This window comes from Aquila chrysaetos, chromosome 1 (genome assembly GCF_900496995.4).
Source record: "Aquila chrysaetos chrysaetos chromosome 1, bAquChr1.4, whole genome shotgun sequence".
In the NCBI taxonomy this organism is placed as follows: Eukaryota; Metazoa; Chordata; class Aves; order Accipitriformes; family Accipitridae; genus Aquila; species Aquila chrysaetos.
The window spans coordinates 46,796,282-46,810,809 of record NC_044004.1 but is presented as its reverse complement, the minus strand read 5'-3'; the positions used below and the strand labels follow the sequence as shown (position 1 = coordinate 46,810,809).

At 40.2% G+C, this 14,528-nt stretch overlaps 1 protein-coding gene across 6 annotated transcripts in view; it reads left to right on the top strand.

Annotated features, from left to right (window-relative positions):
- RAPGEF2 (Rap guanine nucleotide exchange factor 2) overlaps window positions 1-14,528 on the top strand; it is a 193,473-nt gene that overhangs the window by 47,731 nt on the left and 131,214 nt on the right. For all 6 annotated transcript variants that reach the window (XM_030012683.2, XM_030012670.1, XM_030012660.2 and 3 more), the window contains exon 2: window positions 12,135-12,205. In XM_030012683.2, the coding sequence (XP_029868543.1) occupies window positions 12,135-12,205 (71 nt within the window). The remainder of the gene's footprint in view (window positions 1-12,134; window positions 12,206-14,528) is intronic.

The following is a 14,528-nucleotide window of genomic DNA, read 5'->3' as shown; positions in this document are numbered from 1 at the left end:
GCTGGCCATGGGTACGTGCGTGACTTCTGCTCATTAGACTTGGGCCGTTAAAGGGTCAGAACATTAGCCCGAGTCAGAGAGGAGGCAGCTGTGGCAAGTGGGGTTGGCTCACTGAGGTATCAGATGTTCTCCCAGTGGCCAAGAGAAAGTCCAACCCATTTGGCAATGGAAGGCTGTTTGTTTTTTCCGTCTTGTTTTATGGTACTCAGAGCTGCATTTAGGTTGCAGGGTGGTGACCTGAGAAGGGCCGTGCTTCACCACCACCATAACCCTACACATGCTTGACCTCTATGGGTGTTTACCCGTTTGACATTAAAATTTCTTAGGTGGTTGGTGTTCTGCTTCTAGGAGTGCAAAAATATGCTCAAGTTGAATCAGAGCAGTGTCTCCAGTAAGCCCATCTAAGATATGGAAATTGATTCATCCCCAAGTGATATTTAAAAAAAAAAAAAAATATCCAAAACCTCAGGTCCCTTTCAGAATCTTACCATTGCTCATAGGAAGGAAAAAACCCAAAACCTAAAAGATAGACATTTGGAGTTATTAAATGCAGCCTCTGTTTTAGGAAATACCTGAGCTAACAAATAAATTTGGGCTTGGAGATTATTCTGTGGAAAGTACTTTAGCATTTTTCTAAAGTTTGCCTCCTTTGCACAGAGGAGTAATCCCAGCTGTGGGAGGATGTGACCACCAGCAGCTTTTGAGATGAATTTTTGAGTGAGGATTGATTTGACATGCAAATACATACTTCGGTATGATCATTTGCCTGATAGCCTGGGAATAATTTTCATGTGACCTACTGTTGATGCTTCAAGTAAGTTTAATATCTGTTGTAAGATACACTCTGAAACATGCTGCTGTAAATTCAGCTGGTCCAAAAAAATAAACAAACATTATTCTTTGCTATCTTCTTTTAAAACACAAAATCAAATGACAAAGCTTTTGTTTAAAGTGTAAGCTGAACTAAAAGGAGTTGTATGTTTGAATGTTGGGAAAATTGTATCTGTCTAAATGAATCTTAATGCTTTGTTTAAGCACATGAATATAAAAGATGTGTTGGGGTATAAACCTTTGAAATTAGTTGGGGTATAATCTTTTCTCCCCATTCCTCATGCTTTCATTGTATCTGGGTTTTTTTGATTCATAAATATAAAGAAACCGAGCAACACGTTTTTTCTTAAATAAAAACAAAACTGTCCAAAGCAAAAAGGAACAGTGCAGTTTTACTTCAGCAAATACGCACTGTTGCCTCGGTGGTTGGAAAGGCGAACTTTATTTTTGTTTTGTTTGTTTTGTGTTTTTGCTTTGGTTGGTTGTAAGCCAGCAATATAAAATGGTTGTAGGCCAGCCACAGAAAATAACTCACTGTATTTTCTGTTGATTATAGTACTACCGAGATATTTCTGTTGCAATTTCTGGCAGAACACAGTTTCCAACCCGTGCTGGTTCCTTTTGTTTCTGGATATGAGTTGTCATGGTAATAAGCCAGCGAGCTGCAGCACGGAGCTCCTCATCGGCTCAACCGTGGGTCGGTGGTGGCTGTTTGCAACAAGTAACCTCTGGAGGGGGTGGTCGAGGTCTCCTACAGCATTGGGGGCTTCTAGAAAACCCCACTTTACAAAGCGGAGGTGGCCCTGATGCTCTGGGTGATTCTGGAAATCAGTGTGTTGCTGGCTGGGTTGGGATGGAATTGTGCTTGGGAACTGATTCCCCCCCCCCCCCCCCCCCCCCCCTTCTCTCAACCGGACTGTGAGGTTCGTGTTTCTGGGTTGGTTTGGATTTTTCTTGCTTGGCAAGGGAGAAATGCAACAAGCAGAGGGTGGAGTGTGATGATGTTCAGCACTCGGGACAGAGCTGAACCCCCCCAACCTGGCGATTCATTGCCGAGCTTCTCGGTCTCAAAGGCACAAGGAGGCCAATTCCAAGGTCTTGTTTTAACAAGGTAAAATGCCAGTATTCCCAAGAAGGTAGATGAAATGTGAGCAGTTGGGATTGTTACAGGTTCAGATGCGGACAGATGATCACAAGTGATTGTGCAGAGGCGGTTTACCGGGTTACCCCTTTGTCAGCCGAACAGCATTGCCACCTTAGCCTGTTACTAAATTTACAAAGCTTGTTTGCAATGGAAAGCTTAAAATGTTCACATGAGCAGTTATCGCAGATCAGTTGACAAAAGACAGCTCTTTAAGGTCATTGCGACTTATTTCCTCGTGATTTGGAACACCTGCCCCATTTAACAAATCTGGTACGCTATGAAGACCAGCTTACTTCGAAGCCTATGTCGTCGGGATTTTTTTAATGATCACAACCTTTTTAATGATGCATTTGAAGAACAAATACTGTGTAGTTGTGGTTACCACTTGGCTATGATGTTGAAGTCCAGTGACCTAGGCTTTACAGAAGTTAAGGTTTTTCAGAAAATAGATTGCTCTTGCCCACTACAAGGAAAATTGTGTGAAGAGTTCATCTAGGCTAAGTCTGGAGTGATGTGCTTTCTTCATGGCAATTTGTTTGGCTTAGTTACGCCTAGATTGTCTGGACTGCAGTCCTTGTGCTTAAACTGGTATCATGAATATTAATCCTGGCTGCATTGAAACCTGTGGGCTAATTAAGCACTCTAAAAAACCCCACTACCAGCAAAAGTATGTGAGAATTGTCATACCTTCATCTCGCTCTGACAGCTCTTGGGGAATCCCCTAAGCACAGCTAACCACTAATCCTATTTTTAGTAGGCAACCCTACCTGATAGACTGTGGTCTCCTTTTGCTGGCCACCCTAGTTGCTCTTCCTGATGTTGTTCTCTGGGCTGAGGTCCTTTAAAATGCTTCTATCATTACAACTAGGTGCTGACTAGGTGTTATTTTTTGGCTGTTTACTCCAGGACAGTGTGTTTTTAAAACAAATTTTGTTATTTAAAAGCTGCCAATCATTATAGCCCTTTGTATTTGGATAAACTTATATAAAACTCATCTCTGCTACAAGTAGTTGTTTAAAAATAAGTCCTGCTGTATTTAGTAGCTGATACATTTGTTAGCACAAGGTCGACTTTCATTTAGTAGGCTATTGAGTCTTATTCCATATAGCTAATGGAATACATGGGGCAAATAACAAACTGTCTCAAAACAATTTGAGACTTTCCTTAGCATTACCAAAAAAGAAAAAAAAAAAGAGGAAAAACCCCTAGGAACTGGCATAACTCTGCAACAAAAGATGTGAATGTTTGTGCAATGAATGTGAAAATGGATAGAACATATTTAATACAAGCTTCCAACTGTTGGCTATAAATATTGAAGAGGCACGAAAAGGCAATTATATATATTCTTAATGGTGAAAAACTTAAGTGCCTTTCATAATTATGGTCTGTGCAGTCAGTAGGAGAGATCTTTTGTAGTGAAACCATTTTGTTTGCATTTGGACATGCGACCAACATTTGGCTTTTTGACTACAGAACTTAGGCTTTTGTGTTAAGCATTTAATTGTCTGACTTCTGAGAGTCTGGAAAGCAGAAAAGAAATGCATGGTGCTACCCTGTAATTTCCTATGCTCATTAGTTTGTTCACTGACTTCTACGAGATGGCAGGCTTTAATTTCCCATCTACCCTTTCCACATTTATCCCCATCTTATGGGATGATTATAATCATGAATGTCTTAATTTCTTTACTTTATTCTGCTGAAAGCTTTATGACCAGCAGGGTATGTTGAACCAATTGTACTAATCTTGAGCTGGTGTTAAAAGTCTGTTAGTGTGGGTGGGTCATTGAACCTTCCAACTCATTTTTATATGTTTGAGTAGGTTCCACTGGCAAGATTGAAAACCCCAAACTGTTTATATTATTATATGTAAATCTGTGAGGCATTACATGGAAGTAGAGATTTTTTTTTTAATCCTACTTCCCATTAGGAAAAAAAATAAATCTAAAATGCAAAAATAAACATGTAATGAAATTGTCTTTTGAGGGAAGCTCATTTAAAAAGAAAATAATTCACAAAACAAACAAAATGTATTTGAAAGACAGGAAGGCTGGTTTAAGTATCCCATTGAAACATCTTGTTTCTCCACAACTATTTTAGTGTGATCCTATGGTGTTTCTCCAGCCTCTGACTTTTAAAGGCAGTAACGCAGCTGAAGCCTTTGGATAAGCATATTTTTGTTCTCTACTGCGACAACTCCCAGTTAAGACAAACCAGGAAAAGGGGATTTCTCCTTTTTCCTTACAAGGTTTTGGAGTTGTTCCTGATTAGCTTCATGTGCAGGTACTTCAGTTCCAGATTAAAATTGCCTGTTCTTCCTGTTTCTAATCCAGTTTAAAAATTCCACCTGTAACCCAGAACAAATGTCCCCACCCTCCCCCCAGGGGAGCTAAAAATAACAACTTTTTGTGTGTCAACAAGTCTTAACAAGATCAATACAATTTTCATATTCCTTTCCCACTGCCTAGCTGAAGCAGAGGAAGTAAAGACTTGGGATGGCTTGATGGTCTGTAAACTGCCCTTCTGATGAAGGCTGATTCCCAAGCTTAGTCATGCCTGGTTGCTGTGGAGTCATGTTTCGTCATAAATTTCCTGAGGCAAATTCTTACAGGTTTAAGATGGTAAAACTTTTTAGAACTTTGGTGGCCACTAACACATTTGGCTGACGTTCAGGTAACTAATTTGGCATTGGATGGCTCTAACAGACCTTTAAGTTCAAAAACTGCCTTTTAATCCCAGTCACCTGTTTGGACTATGGGTAAGAAGGTATTTGTCTTTAGCAACTCCTCAGTTTCAAATTGTCTCATCATTGTCTTGGAGAGCTATGGTTTTGAGGTAAGCCAAGCTATTGCCTGTAACAGGCAGTTTACAAAAAGGTAGACTCGGCTGGCGGGTGGCAAATGGGGGACGGCAAAGCTGCTCTGCTGCAGTCAGTTGTCTCCCTACCCCGTGTACCTGCCTTTGCTCCCTACCCATTTCCAACACTACTCGTTCTTGCTTCCCACCCCTCCAATTTTTACATTTGTCCTGTGCCAAACAAAAAGAAGAAATTATAATGGCAATGTGGTGTGATGCTGCTTATCACAGCAACTCTGCTCAGCTGAGTCCCCGTCAATGTGTGTCATGAATGTTGAGTTTCCAGGCTTGCAGCTTATCTCGGAGCTGATGGTGTGCTGCTCCTTGGGAAGAGGAGGGCTGTGTTGGGCTGGATGGTGGCTGGATAGGTCTGTCTCACTCTTGGCAGGAAAACAGGAGCCCCACAGGAGTAGAGAAGGGCAAATGGGATCTGAAACTGTGCTAAATGTGGGTGAGGAACAGGATAGTAACTTCTTCAACCCTGCTGTGAGATTGTTGAAGAGAGTAGCGTCACCTGATTCTGTAGGCTTAGTGTTTGAAAAATCAGACGAGTATTAAAAATGTCAAGTTTGGCTAAAGGAAATGCTAATTGATTCATGTGTAAAACTGGTAGACCAAGCTTTGCATCCTAGACTGTACTTGGAAACTGAATGTGTTAAGAATCAGCAGTTCTATTCTATGTTCAGGAATTAACTTTTATTAATGTCTGATAGCCTATGTTTTTCTTATATACTTCAAAATAGACTGATGTAAAGGAAATAGTTCTTTCAGGTAAATTTATAAAAGTAAATTACATGATCTATATTCATCCTTAAAATATGGCCCATGGGATTTCATTCACAAAAGTACCAATTTGGGTGACTTGACATATGTAATTGCACTTAAATATTTTAATTTATATCTGTGTAGCTGCAAATTCAGCATTGAGTCAATAAATTGTTTTCTATAACTTTGGCTTTAGTTTTTTTTAAGCCATGGATCTCTATGTAGCATGCTGTACACTAGTAAGAATGGCTTGCAGAAAAATGCTGTGGTAGCTTACAGTGAAGTTAAGAATAATTTGTCTTAAATTGTAGTGTAATGGTTTGGATTCTGGCAGGCTTCCCATGTGGCGGCCCCCCACCCCTGAATATGAAGGTCCTGATGTAAGAAAAAGAATGTAAAAAATTGTAGTACATGAGAAATACTTCATTTTAATCTCTTCAACAAATTAGTCTTGGTATGGCTTACTGATAAGTAGGTGCATACCTGGGCATGCCTCTGCACAGCAATTGTGAGTGTTTAGAAGCTGGAGGTGAAGATGAATTCTTCATCTTCACGTGTGTATGGCAGGGATTTTGGTATCAGTAACACTGGATTTCTTTGTCATGGTGTAAGTTGTGTTTTGTGGGTTTGCTGGCAGCTTAATATTTGCAAGATGTGAACTCACCTTTAGGGTAAGGTCTTGCCTTTGGAGGCAGGTTTGGCTGGGATAACTGATGCAGCTTCCCCCCTTCCCCGCCTGCCCTGCCTTTCCTTCGGAGGTTGCCATCTCCGGAGGCAGTAACTTGCATCATCTCCTGAGCTGCTGTTGGTGAGAGCCTGGCATGTTAGTGTGAACCAGATGTGAACAAACCTACTTGGGAGCAGACACGTCTCTTCTGTGGACACGGAAATTTCTGTTTAAGCCAGATGGGATGGATGTTGCTGTAGTCCAGTCTGTTTCTTTTGGCGATGCTGGCACTGCTTTGGCCTTGGTGAGCCAGTAGGCAGCCAGGCAGGCAGGTGCTAAATCAATGCTAGACGAAAAAAAGAAAATATAAATGCTATAAATATAGCTACCTGAGTGGCTGAGTCTCAAATGATTTCAGGTGCTGGATGTGAGAAGAAAAGGGAAAAAGACAGGATCCTGCAGCTACAAGGAAAGAGAGGCAGGACTTCAGCAACCTGGGTTTAGACTGGCGCTTCACTGCTCACTAGGAAGAAAAACTTGGCACTGCTGCTTTAGCTACTGTATCATGATTTGGGGAAAAAAAGAATTAAAATACTTGAAGAGAAAAGGGAGGTTCCACTTCGAGCTAAAATAACTGTTTGGTCAGCCATATAGAAATGACAAACGCCTCCCTCCCTGCCAGCGGTGTCATGGTCTGTTTAAACCCATTGAAGACTTTGAGGTCCCACCTTCGCCCCGCCGCGTGCGCTGTTGCCTCTGTGACCCGGACACTGGACCTCGCAGGCCTCATGCTGCCAGCGGGGAGGCTGGAAGTTCGGTCCCTGGGAGCGGGTGCTGGTCCTGGGGCTGGGGAGGTGGCGGGAGCCCGGAGGGGAGGGACTAGGTGGCACCTCCCAGTTTCACAACAGCGAAACCTGGGCTTGGGCTGGGGTCTGGCGCTGCCGGGTGTGATGGGGAGCGGGTGTGCCCACCCACTGCCCCGTCCCATCGGAGCCTGGCGCTACTGGCGGTTGGCTGGGCGTGAGCTGAAGATGGGTTATTTTAACAAAGATCAGCCTTTCAAAACCTGTTGTAGGCTCAGCCGGCAGATCTTTTTGAGCCCAAGGTGAATATTAGGTGCTTTGAAAAGGTCCTTTTTTTTTTCCCATCCTCTGAGACAGTGAATTAAGGAATTAGCTTGTATTTTATTTTTACCCTTTGATTTAAAATATACCAAACTATTATAAGATGAAAGCTTCTTTCCGCTTGTTTGCCACTTCACAGAAATGGGTGAATTTCTCACTAAGAGAGCAATGAATTTCAGAGCTCAGCATTTTGCTTTTTAACTGTAGCAAGGATGAATAGTTGAGTTGGGCCTGTAGTTTCACACCTTAACGCAAACCAGGACTGAAACCACTGTAAGTCTGCAATTTTTAGAGCAGTTTAACTTTTTCAGTCCAAAGTAGCAAATTTTCATGTCTCTATCACTTTACTAAAGCAAAAATTTGTTCATTAAGCTAGTATGAATTTGGGGCCAGCATTCTGGTTTGGGTTTGCCTGGTTTGTGTAACTGGCATTGCCAAATATGTTTGAAGCGCAAATTAAATGGATAGAAATGACCAGGCATAAACATATGCAGATTTTTATTAGAATGGAGAGCAGAGGTAAAGTTGCAGGCCGATGTGTTTCTACACATCTAATTGAAGTTGAGCTATGTTAAAACTTGAGTGTCTCTGTTTTGTTTCAAAGTACACAGTCAGAACTTTAAAAACTGAGCCAGCTGACACCGCGGAAACAAACAAATTAAGAAATAACACTGAATTAAACAAATTTTGGGCTGCTCCACACACAGCAACCCAAGCATATGACTTTGGCTGCGGTACAAATTTAAGCGTAGATTAGATTTCAGTTGTTTAGCCTTCATTTAAATAAAAACATGCTTTAAAAACTGTGCTAATTTGTGCTTTGCGTTTAATTTTTGGTTTTGGAGTTTCCATTGAGATGTTTTTTTCAAGCTGTTGCCATAATCTTTGTGTAGAACTTGATTCTTGTAGCAAGATTAGCTGAGCCTTTGCATTGCTTTTGCTATTTTTTTTCAATTCTGCTGCCTGGATGAAACTAGAAAGCATCAAAGTGGTGGTTCTTCTGTGCTTTTGTATAAATAGTCCTTCCTGTAGCAGAATATTTAACCAGTTTTAGTGGTGATGATTAGCTTTGCTCCTCTTGACTTTAAAATAAACTGTTATAAAGTTATATTTTAAAAAATAAAGGGGAAAAACAGTGTGAAGAATTACTTTCTCTGAAGTTTTGATGGCTCAGTCTGCCACCTTGTGGTAATTTGAGTACATGTGCTGTAAAAACAACCACCAAAAAAGCATCAGACTGCTGCTGTCACCTGCATGCCTTTATATATATATATATCCTGTGGATTAGTTACAGGCAGCTTTCAGGGACACTGTCAGCTAGCAGAAATGTTTGTGTAAGTCACAGCGGGGTTGAATTTGGCTGCTGCTTTAAGGTTTTGCTCAACTAGCTGGCATAAATCACATAGGCAGGCTATGTCCTTCTTGAAAGACAAAGTTCCTGAGAGTTTTAAAATTTTAGCTTTTTTGGCAACTGTCTAGAATATAAAAATTAAAAAATTTTGTAGCTTGCATGCCTAGTTTTATGTGTTTGTGTTATTTTTGCGAAATGGCTTTTATTATACCATCGTTTCAAGCATTTGAAATCTGTTTAGGATTTTACAACACTTGGCGCAAATATTTCTGAAGGACTCTTGCATTGTATTAATTCGCTTTTAATTAAGAAGTTGAAACAGCTATTTATGTTCTATAATATGTTTGCTAAGTAAGCAAAGCCTAGTTTTTCCTGAGATAAATGGAAAACTGAGGTGACCTAATGACAATAACTTGATATTCTGATTTTATTTTATTTTTTTCAAATTGCTTTCCTACTCTTTAATGCTGCGGACTGACGGGAAGTGTGCAGTGCCTACTGACAATATATGAAAATACATTCAGCTCTCATTTTCGACTCTACTGTAGTTTTCTGTACCTTGCACAATTATGGAGAATTTAATTGAAAGGAATGATGCTGGTTGTTTGTCACTTAAATTTCAATGCCAAACTTTTGGTGCTAGAGGGAGCTGTTTCCTGCTAGACACCCTCTGGAAAGGTACAGCTTAAAGAATGGGCTGCAGCACACTTTTTGGAAACAGTTGTCTGATTTGATGCCAGTGCACATAGCTGCAATGTTATAATGACTACTTCCTTTGATAGGACCCCACGGTCTGCGGCACCGGTCTGTGTTCTTGCTGCTTTTTCTGCAAATCAAAAAACCCCCACCTTAGTTCTCTCTGTGGTGAGATGTCTTCAACTTTATCTTCCCTGTGTTGCTGCAGCCAGCAACCGCGATGGAAGCACAAGTAAAGATTTATTTAGTTGGTTTTTTTCTTACCCCTCCCCCCTTTTTTAGATCTCTTTTTTGCCTTTTTTAGGCAAGGACTTCCACCATCTGCCATTCCTGGTGTGGGGATCTATGGGATGTTGTATTTGCAAATATTTGACAAGTAAACTTACATTTTGAGAAAGGAATTTTTTTTTTTTTTTTTTAAAGTGTTCACTAAACTTATCTTGTCTGTTGCTTATGAAACTGGTCAGAATGACTCCCTTCAGTGATTTAATGCATTCCCCCTGCTTCAAGTCACTTCAGCTGCATTTCTTTAGGAACATAACCTGTGTTCTTTACTGCTTTGTAGATCTGCAGGGTTGGTCACTAGGTTTGTGTCACCCAGCAGTTTTGGAAACCAAATGTCCTTGGATCCGTTTTACCAGGCACTTCCACTTTTAGGTCTAAGCCAGCATCCTTAATGGTTCTGTATTCATCTGTGAATCCGTTACTGCAGATAAAATCTGTGCAAGCTGGTGGCAGAAGGTTACTCTCTTTCTCTTCTGCCTCTGCTTTGTTGTTAGACAGGCTTGTTGGAAATGAATTACAGTAGCACCTTCTGGTCAGGCTCTTTTCCATGTAATCCACTGCTGTGGGCATCTGATCCTCAATGGTCCACTCCCAGCTTCTTGCGGCAGCCGGTGGCTTGTGCCGCAGAGTCTGCCATGTCCGGGTGAGCGGCAGCGATGGCACAGGGACTGTCGGACTTGCGTCTTACCCCGCCGCCAGCACAGGGCTCCCGGGAGCCTCTGCTCATCCCCAGCCTGTCTGGCAAGTGAGCAGGTCACTGAGTGCGGCAGACATGTCCTTCCACAGACTTTTATTAATATTTAAAAAAAAAAAAAAAAAAAAAAAGAAAAGAAGAAAGTAAAAAGGCAAGCAACCTACTGTATTTTCTCTTCAAAGCCTCCTATGTGCAAGGTCCCTCCATCCCAAACCATGCATAATTACTTTTATCCTTGATGTGTCCTCTGCTCCTCACAGGAGGACCAAAGCCTCTAGAGGACAAGGGAACAGAAGGACCAGAATAGAAGCGAAATTGCAGCATTTTGGCTTTTGCCCTTCTTCCACTTTTTCAAACAGAATATTTGCTTTTTTCAGTGTGAGAAAAAGATGTTCTCTTCGATACTGAATGAAAGACACCTATTTAGTCTTAACCACTGAGTGTAACTTCTGGCATCTTTTCTGATCTGTACCATGTTTAAACAAGTACAGTAATATTTCTACACTTAATGTATTTAACTAGATTTTATTTTTACTTTGCTCACTTAAATTCAAGTTCTCTGTGCGACTTCAGTCCTAACATCCTTGTCCAATTACCACAGCTAGCATTCTTTCATTGTACCTGAAAACTGAAGTATTTCTGTACTTCACGGTCAATTTTAAACACACAAATATTTCCCAGTGACCAAATCTTTCATAAATGTATAGCTTTGATATATTCCATTACTTGAAAACATCTTCTTACAGTAAGTTTATAAAAGTGGTATTGGTGTTAGTTTATTCTCAGCTTTGTCAGCCTCAGCTAGTGTTGCGAGCCACTGCTCTGATTTTCAGTGAGTTATGGATAATGCATTGTCTCTTAACTAGCACGTTTTAAAAAAAAAAAAAAGGGATGATGAAGCAGCATCAAATCTGCAAGCCAAATTTAAATCACCCTAGAAGTTGTGGCCTGCACTGACGTTCTCTCTTAAGTGCTGTAGTGATTTTACGTATAACATTAGCAAAACTGCTAGACTGACATTAGTGTTTCCGTAGTTGCATCTTAAGAAGTTTTAGTCTTGGATGTTGTTTTCATATCTTTATTAATGTTGTTTTGTGAGCTGGATATTGGAGGTCCACAATGGTTGAATGTAACAGTTCGCCATATAACTAGGATTGTCTTTATGATTTTTTTTTTTATGATCTCGTGCCAATAATTTTCTTTTCGTGCCAACTTTTTTTCTCATTTAAGCTTGTGGTTTACCTTCCACTTGAAGTGGATACGATTTTGTAAATATTTATGTACAAAGGGGTATTTTGTTAGACTGTTTTGTACTTTTTCTTTTCCCCTGAATGTGAAAAGACCAATTTCCATGAGCTTGCTTTATGAAATAAATGAAGGGGTTTGAGTACATTGGCGTTGGGAAGCAGGACAGTGGTGGTTGCAAAGTAGCTCACTGGGGTTCTGGACCAGGCTTGTTTCCTGGACATGAGCAATAACCGCAAAAGCAGAAAGGTTTCTGTGTTTGTATTTTCTGATGTGGACACACCATCATTATTCCCCATGTCAGGTTCAAAGGTATAATCCAAGGTATTCCTGCAACTTGCCTTTAACCTCTTGTAAATGTATTGTTTCAAATATTCCTGTTGCCCCTACTAGGAGAGCTCAGGATGCTTTGCAAAAACAGTACTTTAACAGCTCGTACCAAAATGAGAATCCTAATAATGTTTTCCTTGTGTTTGTAGGATTTGGAGATTGTGTATTCCTATTTACATGGAATGGAAGCCTTGTGTAATCTGAGAGAGCATCAGCTAAGGTATGATACTTTTATCATTAAAAACACATATATGTTAATGCACTAACAAAGCAAAGGAACAGTAGGTTTGGTAACTATACACTTCTCTTGTGTACCCTACCTCAAACTGAAAAGCTGGCTATCACTGCATCCATTTCTTCCATTCTTTATTGTCCTAACACTTTCTCCTTGTATGCGTGCATGTGTGTATCCCTATTTTTTTTCTTCTGATTGCTATTATAGCATTTGTTTTCTTTTCAAACTTTCAGACTAGAAGTAAATGTTTTACATAAAGTACAAGTTCCAGTCCTGAATGAAAGTCCATATATAGTCAAAAACATTCATATAATAATCATGAGAGCAGAGTCTGTTATTCAGCTCCTGTTTCAGTTTGTGCTTGCTTTTGTGTGGAAGTTTTAGACAAATTATGTACTACACATGCAAATGATACTTAGTAAAAAATTTTTAATAAATGTCACCACACACTTTTTTAATTAAAATGCTTCATGAAGCAAATAAATTCAAGTAAAAACTTCCAGAGGCTTGTGTTTGTTTGATTTTTAAGTAATTGTTTCAGTTGTCCTCACATAAACATCTTGCAGCACAGGCTTCTAAGGGTATTTGGATATTGGTGTGAGGCTGGCAGATACGGAAGGAGGCCCGCACATCTCCTGTATGCTCTATGGAGAGAGAGGGTGAATTACTGTTAGTTTGCATCCTGGGGTTTGCCAACATTTGCTACATATGAAGTTGCTGAGGCAGCTTTGACTTAATTAATGTTGGTTTAGGTTCTAATTTCTGGCCTCTTGCTTCGTCGTTCTGTCAGAGTCCACGTTCCCAAGCCAATATTCTGTAATTTGGAGAAAACAAAAGGCGGGGTTTTCTTTCTCCTGAAGCGCTCAAGACACATTTTGCAATGTGAATGTTGACTTCAAAGGAGTCTCTGTAATTACTTCTGCTTTGGAAGGAGGCCATGATCACGTTCAGTTAAAGCATTTTGTGTTATGCTATTGTATGCAAGACTTTTAGTACATCAAGTTTTGCATAGCTGGAGTTGAACTGATGTTAACTTGTTTACAAAGATCAAAGTGTGCCCATATGGTTGCGTGGTATGTTGATGTGTGCTTCTTGGCTTCCTGTGCAGAATGAGGTTCTTGCTGAGGAATGTGTGGAACTCGCTCTCCCAGCGCAGTGAATTCCTAGAAGAGAGCTTCTGTTTACAGTACCATACATGGAAAAGGCTGGGCTCCTGGCAGATGTGGGACAGAAAGCTTTTATAGTATCCTTTAGGATAGAACATTTCTTGTGGCAGTGGGATGCCACAAAAACCTCTGAGATGCATTAAAAACTAGTGTATTAAATATAACCTCTAGTAGTGAATAACTCACATTATGGCTTGCTTGTGATCTCATCTTGAATTTATTACATTTGTTTGGGAAGCAGACAAAGATCACATTCGAGCAAAAGTTAGACACCAGTATTTTGACCAGAAGTAATTCAATTTTTCAAATATTTGAGTTTATAGTTTGTACCACTTGGTCACTGTAATTTCTAACTGTTCCAGTTTAACGCAGGAACTGAAACACTTGGCTACCTTCTGTAAGGGGCATTTTCTCCCGTTACTGTCCTAATAATGGGACCAAAATGCTGTAAAACTCGGACAGTGCCAGTGGTGAACTTGCGTGACTCTATCAGGAAAGTACTTCCTTCACTCCTAATTCAGAGGGGAACAAAAGTTGCTTGTTAAAGTGATTCTGTTTCCTATAACTCCTACTCTTAGATGGCCCATTGCCCAGCATCATTCAGACCAGTAGGACACAGACTATCCTTGAGCAGTATTTTAATTTTTAAATCTGTCTGCTAGAAATTACTTTTCTTCTGGTATCTTCTCAACAGTAACTTTGTGTCTGCTTTCCCCTTCCCTCTCAAAACAGAGGATCAGAGAAAGAAGATAAGGACCTGGAGGTAGAAGTAGACAGTAGCTTTTTGGTGACTGTAAAGGATTTTGGCAAGACCCGATTTTATGGTGGGGACCAGTGTCTGAAAAAGAGAAGGTTCTGTGGTTCAAAAAGTTTTTTGCTGTGCCAGGAAGCAAGAAGGTTTTTCATTTTCTGAAATTGATATACAATACATAATAGTTAATTATATACAATACAGACATTGCCTATAAGAAAAGTTCTCAAAGATGGTCCAAAGAGTAGATCTAAAATACTGAAGTGGGGAAAGGCTGTGGTAGTAAAACTTGGTCTTTTTTTTTTCTGTGTGTTTTTTGAGCAAACAGAATTAAGATCTTAATTTTCTATTAACAAAATTCATGAATTATCAGGATACCGCTATAAGCCTG